The following is a 15,918-nucleotide window of genomic DNA, read 5'->3' on the forward strand; positions in this document are numbered from 1 at the left end:
AACACACCGCGTGGGGTTTGAACTGGATTTATTCCACACAACAGATCAAGACAGTTAATAATGAATATGCAGTTTCAGGGAGGACAACCTAGTTCTTGTGGCATTCATTTAAACAGGAGAGATAGAACACATCTGTACTATGTTACAACAGTGTAGTGAGAGTTCCCTCAATATAAAAAGTAAATGAAGACAAAAATGGAAAAAAAATTGGAAATAGTTTATTTGCTGCATGAGGAAACTTCTTGTAAATTACATATAAAGAAACATGTTATGCTATAGTATATAATTTCCAATATTCCACAGAGATAATAGTAATAAATATATAAACCAAACCAAAGTAGAAGACTAAATCCATCAGGCAACCTACAAAATGGTTCATCAAGTTTTATACTTGCAGCATTAGCATGCTAAAAATTTTGTTCTTTTTGAAGTGATGCAGCAAAATTGTTTTCACATTTCTTTGGAGCATTTTCAAAGCTGTCTAACTATAAAATACTGCTCAAAATTAGATGGCATTAGTTAAACCACTCAAGAAAAGTAACATCAAGGTCTAACTGATGCAAAGGTGGTGTTTTTCTTTTTTGCTTTTAAAATCCTTTTAGCTTTGCCAGGCTTAGGAATTATCTGATATAAGTGCACTATGAGTCCAGTCAGCCTGAGGTACTGCTGACTCCTGTCATATTATGACTTTATATAAACTTCATAGATTATATAGCTCTGAAAGATTTCTCTATTAATAGAGACATATCCCCATAGAATAAAAACCACACAATACCATATTGAAGCTGCAAGCTTGTTAAAATGGTTGTACCCTCAAGTGCAGTGTCTGCTTAAAACATTTTTCCATAGTTTCATTCTATTCCACATCAGGCATTTTTATTTGACTTTAAATGTAGAAGTGCTGATAAAGGCTTTATTGATGCCCCTAGCTTCTAGAAACAACATACATAATTTTTTAACACCTCCTGCTATTCTCTACCTATCATTTCTATATTTTTTGGAACAGCAGGCTGAATTTTACACTTCACTGCTCTGGACCACACTGACAGGTCTATTATTCCATACAAATTTCTTACAAACAGAAAACACTTCACTATGCTTCACTATTACTGAATATTTGGGGGTATAAAAAGAAACTCTCTAAGACACAATTGCCTAAAAATATTTGTTAATAAGCTTAATGCAAATATTACGTAGAAAAAATGGTTGTTACAAAAAAATTCATTAGAGGGCCAGTAAAAATATACTGAAGAGAAGATCTTTACAAAAGTGAGGTTAGGAAGTGTGAGGCATTGACGTTCACTGTAAACATCCTGTGTTCACTAAAATCCCTTGTCTAAAAGTATATGACCTGGTTTTGTTCCTGAGCTTCATGGCCAACGCTTGCATAGACAGCTAAACCTATCATAAAGGGCTTTTTACAGAGACAGCTCTGTTTGTACATAACTTAATAAACTAATGCTTTTACCTTTTGAAATAGTTTAATTCCACTACCAGGTAGTTAAGGAAACTATGAAGTATGGCATGGGTTTTGTGTACTCAGTGCATTGGGTGAATTGGGGCAGCTACACTTTAGTGTGTTAATCTTAAATAATATTACACCAGAAAGTGTAGCTGTTTGACGTTCTGGCTTAGCATAAATATCTAATCCTGCTTTCTGCTGCAAGGTTCACTTCTGCTCTGCCAAAGACTGCATATGGCAAAATGCAGTCAGCAATCTGAGTGCTGCAGCATCAAACACACCCAGTAAAGATGCAGCTTACAATCAGTGCAGAAGACCTCACAGAGAATTTCACCTTTACCCAGGCAACACCAGTGCTTTCCTCCAGGTTAACCTGCTGTTGTTGGAGGAAGCTGGAAAAGTACTCACAAGGTAAACATGACATGGAGTGGCCTATGTAAAAAGTCTGAAGAACATACTTGCATTTTGGGTATGAAAAGCAGGCATATGTTTAGCTACTGCACATGGAAATGCACATGGAAGTGGTACAGACAGACAAATATATCCCCCTCACAAACAGCACAATAACAAAAGCAGCAAATCGCCAATTTGAAATCTTATGTTAAGGCAAATCTAGATAAAACAACCATAATAGGATTAATAAAAATAGGGAGCTTTCCTTGGCTTTTTTGTTTACTTTTTCTGTGATTGGCTTTTACACATTGACAAAATTTGTTTAAGCACTTTCTGGACATCTTCATCCATTTGACCCTAGACAAAGGGAGAGACAAAAAAAGATAACTGAATTCATGCAGCTCTAGTCTTTAAGAATATTAACCAACTATTTTTCAGGTAATCAGATCAATTTCTCAAGTGGAAGCAGTGTTAAATCTGTCCTTGAACTGTCATACCTTATGGAAGGCTGTCTTAGTGAAAACATGCAAAATTCTTACTAGATCTGCAGAATCAGTATCTTCAGCTAAAATGCTAACACTGAGTGACTGACAACATGCAACCATACCTGCACAGCATAGAGAAGGTGCATCCTGTAAACTGAGACAATTTCCTGGTGTTGTTTCTTTGTTTCCTAGAAAACATTTAAACAGAAAGGCACAGATGATTCAGAACTATTGAACTGGAAACCCCCCAAGTAAATTCTGACTGGGGAAAATTTAAACCATAGTCTTATGTAAGATATTGAAAACCAGCTCAGACAGTGTTGTGTCACCAGACACTCTAAATTTGCTTGGAAGCATGTCCAGGAAAATGCTATCGTTCTACCTGTCCCAATAAAAGAGCAGGTGATATCATCAATTTTAAGAAGTGCTGTGCTGCAAAGGTATGGAATGAATGCATACTCTATTTCCAAGCTTATCAGCAACCAGAATTGAGGAAAGGCAACAGTACTCTGACAAATCAACTCTCAACTGCAAGTCAGCTCTTCCCTGAAGGCAGTGACCTTGATGCCTTGGGATTTTAGCTTTTATGTTTTTCAGATCCTGTACTGCTTTGGGGTATAACTCTAAAACTCCATAGCTTGTCAGCTTCTGTTCTCCTGTTATATTCAGACAAAACAATCCCTCTAGGCCTGTAACTCAAGGACACCCTACTGCCTCAGGCCCTGAAAAGTATAAACAAAAGTGAGCTGGGGGGAGCAAAGTGGGGGTATATGACTTCATTACCTGAAGCTGTAACTGGAGGATTAATCCCTGATATGTAAATGGACCAAACTTATAACTGTCTGAAAAACTGATTGTTAGCCATTTCGGGTGTAGCCCCTTTGGGGAAGTTTTGTCTGCCCTTCAATACCTGAAGGCTCTTCATTAAATATATCTGCTTTTTTTCTTTTACTTCTGTCTGGCCTCTGTTTTTAGGTGAGCCCAAAAAAGGCATCAACCCCTCTGTTAGAGCTGATGCCTTCCCAGGTGAAAGGAGGTGTTTACTTAATGAAAGACACCCAGTCCTTTTCAATGATCACAGGCTGCCACAACTCAGAAGCCACCTTTCCAAAGATACATGGAGCTGTTAGGAAAGCTAACCTAATAGAAAGAAAGAGTGTTTCGGTCCTGTTTTTAAATGCTACCTGCTCTCCCAAAGTGCTGCACACCTTTGCACTTTACACTACTTTGCTGGTCCTAATTAATGGGATATGAAGGGTCCTTTCAGACATGGAGGACTGGAATAAGAAAGTCTGGGCCTTCACACTGACAGGATGCTCTGACAACTATTTCTCTTGCCTGCAAGGGAATTTTTCTGACATAGTGAGCCTTCTTTTTTTCTGCTGTGAAAGGTAGGAAGCAGACACCACTTAGTGTGTCAGTCTGGCAATTCTCCTTTCAGAGGCACTCCAGAGCCCTAAAAACAAAGGCATCCAGTGGACAGTAGCTTCTTTTCATCCTCAACAGTGAATAAAGTGCTCCTTTGGGCAGGCAAACTCTAGGAAATACCAATTTTGACTCAACCCAGCTTATAAGACTTGATCTTTCATGCACAAACAACAAAATTTTAAAAAAAACAACAGTATGGCATTCAGAATTTCAGAGAATAAACTATGCTCCCCATAAAGAGATGTATTTGCTTGACTTGAAACCTCATACTTTCTTCCAAAAAGCTTAAAAACCCAAACCAACTTTAGCTGATGAATATTCTTGAAAATCCTCTGCACACTGATCATACTTTTCCACAAATTAAAGTCTGAGCAGCAGGTTTCGTCACTCCATTTAACTACAAGAAATCTGTTTCTCAACTGGTCTGAGAAAAACATGTGGAAAACCAGCTTTCTTTAGCTATGCTTTTTCTAAAGTGCTATTCATGACTTGCAAATTCCTGCATATTTCAGAGAAAGAGAAATTATAGATTTTTTTGATGAAGATTCTTTTCCTTGTACTCACTGACTGTACTCTATTTTAAATAAGGCAGAGTGAAGAATAGTATATGTTTCTTTGGAGAACTGGGACTAATGTTAGGTTTACAAATTATCACACTTACAGTCAGTTGGTTTTGCAACTGCTTCACTTGTTGCTGTAACACCTCCAGCTGCTGGCTTTGTCTTTTGGGGGCACTGGTTGAGTAGGAGAGCTGAGAAAGACTGTTCAATGCTTCTTTTAATTTGCTGATTTCCTTGGACATTTCATTGATCTAGGGAAGCAAAGCAGGTTCTCATTAAAAGATGCTACACATACTATATTCCTGTGTGTCTTATATTTGAGTTATTTGTGACTTAAATTTAAGAAGTGGGGAAAACCACATTGTAAATAAACTCTTATGGACAAACAGAGATGTCACATAAGCAAAGGGTTACAATGCTCCTCTAGTCCCTGTCCTAGTCCAGTCTATTCAAACTGCACTCTTTGTTCTGAATATCAGCAATATTTAACAAGAAGGGCTGCATTTACCATCCTTACAAATTCTGCTGCTGAACCAAACACAGGCCAGCTATCACAAATACCAAAATATACAGCTCTTTATAAAGGAATTTGTAGTGATGGATATGGTAGCTGCAGAGGAAAATTAGTCAAATCATGCTATGGTTGAGATGATGTAGTAATATCCCAACGGTGAATTTTTGCTCCTGCCTGATATTTTGTCTTCTTGTCTCCTCTGGAATATCTTCCTGCTGTAAATCTCACTTCTTTGACTTCAGCTGCCTGAATAGTGCAAACCCAACCTAAGCAGAACTTAAAAGAGGTAAATTGAAAGATCACTTATATCTCCACAGGGCAGGGAAACCAACTGCAAAGCCAAACACACAGAAAACTCTCTTGCCTTCAATATCTGGATTTTCAGAGGGGTACTCAGAAGTTGCTTGAACCAACATTGTCTGTTAGGTCACTCATGCACCACTCAACACACTTTGTATTCTGAACTTACATTACCCTTCCACTGTACTGAGTCACTGACCTTTTTGTCTTTATCTTCTTCTAGTTTTGATGAGTTTTTCATTTCAATAAGAGCTTCTTGAACCTGGTGGTACTTGTGCTGAAGATCAGCCACCTCCTGTTCCTTTGCTTCAAGCAGAGTATGCATACCTTCTTTTGCTTCTTTCAAGTGCAAAATTTCATTTCTCAGTTTCATGGCATCTAAGGATATATTTTCCTTCTCTCGGATTACATCCCTCAGTTTGGATGACAAAGCACTAATTTCACCCTCTACTGAGGACTGGAGCTTTTCATATGTGGCCTTGGGTACCATGGCTTCATTAATTGCAGCTTTTTCTTCCAGTAATGCCTTTTCCAAGTTTTTTAATTCACTTTCCTTGTTGCTAAGCAGTCGTTTGAGCTCATTTATTTCTTCCTCCATCTCCTTTATGGTATTTCTGAGCGCATTGATTACCTGACGGTGTTCAGTAATTGGCAAAGAGTTTTGTTTCTGAGTGTCTAACAGTTGCTTGAGTTCTTCTGCTTCATCTAATACTTTTGTGTACTGGGATCTCATTTCTGATAACTCATTTTCTGCTTTGTATTTCAAAGAATTTGTTACCTCCATCAGTTTCTCATGTTCATCTCTAGGAATATAGTCTGAAGCTATGTCATCTAGGGTTTTTTTCTTCCTATAGTCGTCAAGCTCTGTTTGTGCTTCTTTGTACAACTGAGACAATTCATTCAGTTGCCTGTTGAGCTCATCTACTGTTCTGTGCATCGCATCTTTCCTTTCTCCAGCTTCAGCACCAGATTCCAATTGCATCTGATTTGTCAGCTTGTCCTGTAGCCTTTTAATTTCCTCTTGTCCTTCCCTGTACCTCTCAATCAGCAATGCTTTCTCTTGATTAATGTTATCAATAACTGAACAATATGAATTTTTCATTTCCTCACACTCTTCCACAGACAACTTGCCTGCCACATTCTGCTCTCTGTCTTCAAACATCTTCTGTAGCTCTCTCACTTTTTCTTTTTGTCTTTCGCTTTCCTCCAATGCTTTCTTCAATTCTTGTTTAAGTGCTTCAACTTCTCCATATGTAACCTTCAACATACTCAGATCAGAACTGGCTTCTTCACTTTCAGAGGAAACAAGACCTGGCTTCTTTTGCCTTTGTACATTCAAAACTTCTTTCACAGCTTCCTCGTGCCGGTTTTGAGTTTCTTGGAAGTTCAAATTAAGATCAGAACCATTTTCTGAAATGTCTGGGCTATTTAAATAATCTGTTTCTGGGACTCTAGAGTGGACTTGAGTTTCCATAAGCTTTCTTTTTGCTTCAGAATTCTCTAATTTTCTCTGCACATCCTTTAAGTCTTCCTGGAGGTACTTCATTTTTACATCTCTGGGGCTTGTCAACTTTTCTTGGATTTGAATGGCATTTAATGTAGGCTTCAGCTCCTGTGCCAAGAACTCATTTTGTCTCTCTGATGTTTTCTCAGACTGTGTTTGGGTTGAATAAGATTCTACAGTTGAATCCCCTTCTTTAGGTGTTCTTTCCTGTTCAAAAAAAGAACAATTTCACAATAAAAACAAAAACATGATTATATTTTTTTAGAATAGAGTAAGCAAGGCAGTATTGCCACATCCTACAGAGACAGATAATTAAAGAGCCATGGAAGAAAGTTCTAGAAAGTTCAAAACTCAGTTGCTCCCATTTGTCATCTACAGTGAGAGAAGGCAGTAAGTGCCAAGCTCCTCTGAAAGTCTGGACTGAGCTCCATAAGCTAATAATCAAAGCTATGCAAATTAAAACCCTGCTAGCACAACTGTTAACAACATATTTTAGAATGTGGTTATCATAATAAACAAAGTTATTCAGGAATTTATGGGAAAAGTGAGAAGATCAAAACACTGATTTAATCCTTTGGGGCAGAGTGTTTTCACGATCTTACCAACAAGTTTGTTAAAAGATCATCACGGTACAACTCTTTAAAGCAGTAAGCAGCTCTTTGTTCTGCCTAGCAGATTAAGAGAGCATCAGAACAGCACAAAAATATGCCACCTGTAATTTGTCCTGCAGCTCCTTGTTGTGCAATGTCAGAGAGGCAATTCTTGCTTGCATCAGCAGAAGTAGATCTTGTTGGTCAGCTTCAGAACTCACATCCAATAAACTATCAGCACCTTGGAGAAAAAAAAAAGATTCAAAAGTTTTCAAAAAGCTGAAATACTAGTGAGTTAGTTATCCAACATTTCAAATTAAACGCTTTGTTCCCATGACCACTAAATGCAGTGAACATTAGAACTGTTCCTACAAACTCCCCAGAAAGGTGTTAATGCAATAGAAGCAGGATGTTTTGGTGGGGAGCTGCTTGTGGAATTACAAAACACCATTCTCAATAGTTAGTGTGTCTCATGTTCTAAGTGGAAAGGTGCAGAGGTTTTCAGCATTTCAAGCCACCTAAAACACCTAATGAGATAAGGATTAATTGTATACCTGTTGTGCTGTCACTCAGTCTTTCTTTATTATCCCTGTGCATGGAGCTGAATTCTTCCTGCTAAGACATCAAAAGAAAACATTTTCACAGAAAGCAGATGTAAAGCTGGACATTTCATCAAAAAGAACTACAGACAGTATAGATTCTGCTGGATAAAGTCTCTCCAAGTGGATGTGTTTTATTTCTGAGGTCTTGTTTAATAGCAGCATGTGTCCAGTATTTCAAAATGTGCTAAAGCCATTCAAGTTCCATTGCCCAATTCCCATTAAATACTAATGAAATACAGGCAACTATCTTGTAAATAATTTGGAGGACTGCAAACCTTGTGATAAGTAATATCAATATACTGACATGTATTTAAAAGCATCTTCAGCAACATAAGGTAAAGATCAGTCAGAACATACTCAACCCTTTCACTGACATCTTTTGTAAAATGGTCTCTTTTTGCACTGCCCAATTTGATGCACTTTGCTGGTATTAGAAATTGAAATACTGGAACATTGATACTTTCATAACTGTACTCCTAAACACCAACTCACCTATGACTATGTGTATGTACATACTTGTTACACATTTAAGTAATCTTTACATTTGTTTTATTAATTGCACTGAAATAGATTTGGATTAATTTTTGTTCCTAAAATTCAGCTAATTAAATCACAGGAGATTCTGCAGTCATCAAAATAGAACATCAAGCAAAACATTTTCTGTACTTTCCTTCTCTAAGCTCATAAGAATGGAACACTGATACCTTGCACACTTGATCAGCAAAGAAAGCCTGCCCTTTTCCAGTCATGGGAGTTGAAGTTGATGAGTATGGAGAGGACAAATCATTAACCTGTAAAAAATTTTATATAAATAGCTATGTATACACACATGTATATACAGATACCTCTGTAGCATGAGCCTATATATATATATATATATATATATATATATATATATATATATATATATATATAAGTATATATGTATGTATATGTATCTATAGATATCTATGTATCTATAATCTATATACACACACGTACACACACACATATATATATATATGCATACAAGCATACATATGCGTTAAAGACTACTTTCACCTGCACTAACATAAGTCACAATTCTAAATAACTTTCAGAGAATAGACCTAGTTATTTAGTGCCCTTCTGAATTAGTATTACAAAAGGAGTGTAACTGTTACATAGGTTATATTCTGGATTAAGATTAAACCTAACTATTAAATAGACTTATATAGTATCAAAATGCAGTTAAGTATTTTATTTTGATATGCATATATGCTCAAAATAATATGTATCTGTAGTATACTAAAATATAAAGAACTTACTATTTACTTATTGAAATCAGCAAAAAGGAAAACTTCAACTTTAGTTGGAAGGAGCAATTGTACAATAAAATTTATACAGTTGTATTTTAGACCATGCTGTATTTTAAGCAATTTTGCATAGTTAATCTAAGCAACATATGCTTTCTTGGTGTCATCCTAATGTCAGGAAAAGCACTCATGGTAAGACAGGCATATAAAATAACAGTGACAGAGAAAATCCTGCCCACATAATTCTAAAAATGTTCAAAATGCTTTATATCCCCTAAAAGCATCTCAAAATTGGTCTTTTCTTTACCTGAATAGGACTGATAGGAGGAGGTGGGGCTTTGCGTTTTTTTGGCGTTCCACTTCTTTCTGAACTTAATTTAGAGCCTTGATCATGCTGAAAGTTTCACCAGCCAGAAAAGGTAGGTTTGTTAGTTTGGTTAGTAAAGTCTGAGCAAGTTGTTTTATAAAAAAAAAAATAAAAAATGAATCCTACATTAATATCAACTTTAGCAGCTCATGCAGACCCTCTCCCCCCATATGTAAAGACCACATCTCTACTAACACAAAGATATTAAACATGCCTGACAATAAGAATCTGCTCCCTTGTAAACCATGCTTTAGTGAAAACAAACAAGATTTAGTGAAAAAGCAGAAGCTGACAATAGGTTTAGCACCAGTGACCTTAAAACACTTCCACTCACACACAGCCCAGTCATCCCATTCTTCATAGCTACGATCTTTCCTCTCTACCAGCTTCTGCCAGAGCCCTCCAAAAAACCCACCTCTGCACTCAGAGAAGGAATGAACCAATGCATTGCACTCTTGTCTACTTCCCAGCCACCAACACGTCTACAAGGTCTACCTGCACTGCAAGATATGCCACTAAAATGAAAATGTAACAAACTAATTTAATTGCCTAAACCTGTTGTGATTGTCACAAGAAGGTGTCTCCAGCAACCAGGGATAACCTTCAATTTTATGCTTTAGAAAGAGAGAATTTTTCTAGATCCTCTATCCTGCTGTTTAAAGAGACAGGGTGTCCAAAAGCATGAGGAAAGCAGGAATCATCCCAGCACACATGCACATACACACTTGCCCTTCTTTCCTCCCCTCACCAAGGGTGCTGGCTGCTGTTATACAGAGAAGCTAAGTCTAAAAGTAATGTTCCTGAAACACATTTCTTAACTAAGCAAGAGAAATCTTTTACATTACATAGTAGTCATGGCAACCCATCTCACAGTGACATTTACTAGTGCTTCTGTTACTGTTTTTTGTTATGTTACAACAGAGTATTTTCAAAAGGACCAATACCTGCTTCACTTTTGTTGGAGACTTTGCCTCTGTGGAGGAGAAAAGAAGTGGAATACAGAGAAGTTACTAAAGGAAAAATTACTTGCCATTCTTAACCCACCTCTCTGCTCTACTTCCTATACCACAGATAATGGTTTGGGTTTTGAATTCCTGTTGGGAAATACAATTTGAAAATTCCATTTCAATCACGTCCTTTCTCTGCTACTGTTTGGTTTCATTTTGAGAAAAAATCTGAAGAAAGATGACAATTCTTATTCTATTACAGTCTTGCTCCATTCTTATGCATTAAGCTTTCTACTTCAGAAATCCATTGTAGTTTGACCATAAAATGCTCTGCCTGCTTTACTTCTTTCTCCAGCCCCTCTACAGAGGATTTTCACATATAAAAGAGAATACATTCCAAACTGCATGCAAAATTTCACAATGGTGCTACATCAACTTGTCTTTCTCCAAAACACCTATTTTTGGCCTGCTCAGGGCTTTATCCCATGCTAAATATTACCATCTATGGCAAAAAGTTTTTGGGAAGTCTTAGCCAGATAATCTTGAAAATGGCTTTTGCAACATTCCAGGCTACATTTTGAAGTAAATTTGTTCAGTGCTGAACATACATGTAGCCTGTTCAAGAAGTGAAAAATTGCAGGTCAGCCTCTCTCACATACCCACGTCCTGCGATATTTTTGACAACAGGAGATTCTGGATCCCTGTATTCTCAGAGAGCTTGGCATAATGCAGGGCACTCTGTCCAAAGACATCTACCAAACTGACATCTGCACCTCTCCTGAGGAAAGCTTCCACCATGTTAAGGCTGCTAGCTTCACAAGCCATCATCAAAGCAGTTCTGAATAAGAGAAAACAAAAGAAAACAAAACACAAACAGCAAGTGTCAAGGGCATTCTCTTTAGCAGCTCATTTCTTCAGAGAAAAAATAAAGTATGGCTGTTATTGAGCAATAAAGTCCAAGATTCCACTAACATATTTACTGGTACATAAATGTAACTGCTGTTTCTCCTTAGAAACAAACACTTGACAGCTCTTCCTCCTCTTCCTCATACACTCCAGCTGCAAATACAGGTCTGCAAACATTTCTAAAAATGACTTCCTGGGGCTGAGAGGAGAGTCATAGATAGAAATGGCTGAAGGATGAAGTCAGACTAACAAACCTCCTGCTACACTCTGATTACAGTGGCGGTACAGCATGAAAACCTTTATTTCATTTGTGCGCTCCTTCACATGTTGTGCTTGAGACAAAACAGATTTCAATCAAAAAGATAAAAAATCTAGAAGATCTTCAGTCAGTCCAAGAGATGAGTTTGACCTCAAACCCTGTGCTACTGTCAGCCTAAAAAAAAGAAAAAAGGAAATTCATAAAAGCACAAACAATTCCCTTTCCAACACATGGCAGCTGCACAGAGAGTGCTCCTAGAATAAGCATAGCATAGAGTAGGAGTTTTCTCCTAACAGGTTGTATCTGCTTTTCTCAGTTATTTGAAGGGGCCATAAGAGACATACAGAATAATTGCAAACATACAGAAAACCTCACCTTTCAAGCATGCTCTAATACTGCCTTCCTGCACAGGCATAGTTCTCCTTTCTCAGCATGAAAACATGTATAATAGGTTGGCCAAGTTTACTGCCAAACACATTCCTCAGTGCAGATATGATGCTGAAAGGTTACTACAGTGATAATATTTGCTAACAATTAAGACAACACTTTCACTAATGAATTAAACATACTCCCTGTAATGGGTGAGTCACTTGGAAAAGTGATGCTGTTACAGGGCTGTGCTAAAAGTAGTGGTGAGTGATAACTTGGATAACACTTCCAGAGTCACAGCGATAGTTTTAGTTTATCAAAAAATTCACTTAGTCTGGACACTATACAAATCTGGAGATGCCATTTTCAAAGGTTTTCCTTCTCTTCTCCCAATGAGGTTTCTCCTGTTTCAGTAAAATCTTAACTGCTCCTGTGAACATGAGATGCAGCAGTAGTCACTTCCCTCACCACAATTAAAGCAAGAACTAAACCAGCATATTTCATGTTACAATGTTTTGTTGCTTCTACACACAGTACTACCTTAAAAAAAAAAAAGAAAAAACGGGAGTCCTATTTATGACAGAAACTCCTTCATCCAATTAAAGCAGAAAGTCTTAACACTGTCAGCTGATTAAACACTAGGAGAGTGAAGGAAAGGCAGAGGCCCCAGAGTGTGCAGCACCTCAGGCTCAAAGCACCAATGAGGCCATGAAAACTGACAGAAAACAAAGGGGTTTTCTTCAGACAGCTGGAAACAAAGAGTGTTCTAATGAACTTTGGACTGATAAAAAACAAGTTAGGGTCCAGCGTTATAATCACAGGTGCCACCAGAGAACAGAATCAACATTGTGTCACACAGAATAATCAAAATTGCTATGAAGTGTAAGTGCCAAGTTTTCTCAGTATCCCACTTTTACCTTCACAGTTTAACCAGATGTTTATAAAGCAGTCCATAATTTTCTTAAGAGTCTTGATCTTTGTCAGTATCATCAGAATGAGGATGTCACTTTTAAAAAAGTTTTCTGATACATGCACTATCTCTTAATGAAGAAAAAATTCTAATTGGCACCTTCTAAAACAATAGCATCTTCACTACAGAGATTTACTCATTTTTTTCTTGCTGCTGTGGCTGCATTATGGCAAAAAGGGCAGCCCCCCAGAGATTTTGCTCACAAGTAGCAGGATTTAAGTTGGGGGTATTAACTCATTCCAAGAAGAGAGCAGCATTACAAACCAGGACACTTAGAAAGTAATGTGGTGGGTAAGAGCTATCAATCATATTCACCTAGGAATAATTTACAAATGGGCTACACTGCTCTGGTAGCCCAAGAAAAATCTTACAGATAAATTAATTTTATAGTCACATAGTTTCTGATTCATCTTTCACTTCAGTCAGAGCTCTGTAAGCCTTTTCAGCAACCAGGATATGCTGTCTAGTAAAGAAAGCATTATTTCACCTAATATCAACTATTTGGGGAAGGATTTGAGAAGAAATCTTCATCTGACAGCCAGCTTTGGTGAAGAACCAACATGCTAACATGCTGTACCTTCCATTTTTATCCCTGGTGTTGATGTCTGCTCCATGATCCAGAAGGTATTTGCAGACTTCTGTATGACCGTTTTGTACTGCAAGCAGTAAAGGTATGTTCCCATCCTAGAAATGCATATAAAGAAACTCTGAACAATATTCCATCCACTTACAAAAACACACTGAGATTTAAAGTCAGCTGTAACTTTTACCTTTACATAGCAAGAATGAGGTGCTCTTAGTACATTTTTCCTGTGCACCATAAACATAGCTGAGCGTACTGTAATTCCTTTCTTGTCTGCTAGGGATTATGCAAAACACAGGGAGTAGGAATGTTTTTTGCTTTTGTACTCTCTTTGCTGTTTGCTGAATGCTAAAACACAATTATTTTGAAACTACAAAATATTTTTCTACAGCTCCACAACAAAAATGGTAATTTTAACTAAGTACTAAGCGAACATACAATATTTCATAAAGTCATAGAATAACACAGTTGGAAGACACCTTTAGAGGTACCTGGGGGTATTCCAATCGAAAGCCAGGTAAATTCAAGTTTCAGCATATTGTTCAGAGACTTGGCCAGTCATGTTTTAAGCACCTCCAAAAGTAAAGACACAGCTCTAGGTACCAGTTCCAGTGTTTGACCATCTTCAGGGTGAGGTTATTTTTTTATTAGTAGCTAACTGGAATTTACTAGTTAGATCCACTACCAAATTCTGACCACTGCTTATTCATTTTGTCACACACCTCTGAGGCTGGTCTCTCTTTCCTATAGGCAGCCATGATATAGCTGAGAACCTCTTAAAGATACTCCTACAGCCTGAAGACTGAACAAACCTTTCATACCTTTAAAATGCATCTGCTGAAATCTTAGATCAGATGTCCATGACATATTTGTTTTTTCCAGAAAGATCAGATACAGATCAAAGCCAAAACCAAACAAGTTTGAGTATATTTAGCAATTTCTGCCTGGCCAGTGCTTTAGAGATCCCTTTCTCTTGTCATTAGGTTTTCTATCAGGCACCTGCATCATTCTCAAAACCAGACCTGGTTGGTTGTAGACATTTCACAGTAGTGAATTTGTCTCTGTGCATTTGCAATATGTCAGGTACATATTTTCTTCTTTTCTGATCAGGCATTGTGAGCATTTTGAAGCCCTTGGCCACATAATGGGCCTTTTCCAAAGCACCCTGGGGACAATGCAAACACTTTTAATTATGTTTTGGATGTGTAAGAATTGCTACCTGTGCCAATGTCTCAACAATCAGTAAATCCTGCCACTACAGTATCAGATTGTGAAGTGCTTCCACACCTCTGCAATGGCAAGGTGCAAAAGAAACTTCCTCCAGCAGAGAGATCCCAGAAGGTATGAGCACAGCATTGCCCTGAACTACTGCACCTGAGATGGAGCATGGTAAGGGCACACAATGAGGGTGATAAAAGCTCTGAGCTATTTGCAGTGTACAACAGGAGAAGAGGTACATACCAAATCTTTGATGTTAATGGGACATTTGTGCTCACACAGGAGTTGAACTGCCTGAAGACACCCACATGCAGCTAAAAGAAAATAAAGTTAAATTTAAAAAAACCAAGACAATCGTGAAAGTCCATTAAACCCCAATTTAAAAATTTGTGTCCCACACTTCCACTTGCAGCACTGCAGCATTATAATGAAGTCAAAAAAAAAATTCTATGCTGATGAGCTAGGACTATCAAGCACAACAAAACAGCACAAACTTTCATCAAAGAAGTTACCTGCATAATGTAAAGCTGTTTTCCCAGAATTGTCAGTGCTGTCGACTGGGCATTTACTCTGCACAATTCAATAAAAAAAAGCAAAAAAAAAAGCAATTAGAGAAATACAAAGAAAATAAAACATATGTTTTATATAGACAGAGTGCTTAACATCTTTGCAAAAAGATTTATGTGCTACTTCAGAAAAGAAAACTGAAGGAAGGTACAGTTTTTCTTTCTACCAATCTGATATTTCCTGTCTTCATAGCAACTTATATGAAGCCATAGGAAATCCTCATGGTTAAGAGAACTGTCCCTAAAAAATGTTATAGTTTCAGAATAATTTAAATCAGTAAATAAAAATGTAAATAAATTAATAATAAAGTAATAAATGAATCAGTAAATAAAATCTCTCCTTTGCCACAGATTTTTCCTTTTCTTTTTAACATTAGAGTAAAAGCTAAAGCAACCATGTCCTAAGGCAATTTGTCCTGCATTATTTCATAGAACTGTGGCATGGCTCAGATTAGAAGAGACCTTAAAGATCATCTTGTTCCAGCTCCTTCCACTAGACCAGGTTGCTCAGAGCCCCATCCAATGTTGCCTCGAACACTGCCCGCATGGGGCATCCACAGCTTCTCTGGGCAACCTGTGCCAGTGCCTCACCACCCTCACAGTAAAGGATTTCTTCCCAAT

At 37.5% G+C, this 15,918-nt stretch overlaps 1 protein-coding gene across 1 annotated transcript in view; it reads right to left on the reverse strand.

Moving 5' to 3' along the window:
- Positions 1-202: 202 nt before the first annotated feature.
- The window catches only part of RAI14 (retinoic acid induced 14), an 88,757-nt gene continuing 73,041 nt past the window's right edge, over positions 203-15,918 (reverse strand). Inside the window, exons 6-18 of the mRNA XM_062512821.1 lie at positions 15,244-15,301; positions 14,975-15,045; positions 13,508-13,614; positions 11,086-11,264; positions 10,424-10,452; positions 9,420-9,506; positions 8,543-8,629; positions 7,791-7,851; positions 7,359-7,477; positions 5,342-6,853; positions 4,430-4,579; positions 2,463-2,528; positions 203-2,212 (exon numbers count right to left, since the gene is read on the reverse strand). Of these exons, the coding sequence (XP_062368805.1) occupies positions 2,135-2,212; positions 2,463-2,528; positions 4,430-4,579; positions 5,342-6,853; positions 7,359-7,477; positions 7,791-7,851; positions 8,543-8,629; positions 9,420-9,506; positions 10,424-10,452; positions 11,086-11,264; positions 13,508-13,614; positions 14,975-15,045; positions 15,244-15,301 (2,604 nt within the window). The 3' untranslated portion in view covers positions 203-2,134. The remainder of the gene's footprint in view (positions 2,213-2,462; positions 2,529-4,429; positions 4,580-5,341; positions 6,854-7,358; positions 7,478-7,790; positions 7,852-8,542; positions 8,630-9,419; positions 9,507-10,423; positions 10,453-11,085; positions 11,265-13,507; positions 13,615-14,974; positions 15,046-15,243; positions 15,302-15,918) is intronic.

Source organism: Cinclus cinclus, chromosome Z (assembly GCF_963662255.1).
Source record: "Cinclus cinclus chromosome Z, bCinCin1.1, whole genome shotgun sequence".
In the NCBI taxonomy this organism is placed as follows: domain Eukaryota; kingdom Metazoa; phylum Chordata; class Aves; order Passeriformes; family Cinclidae; genus Cinclus; species Cinclus cinclus.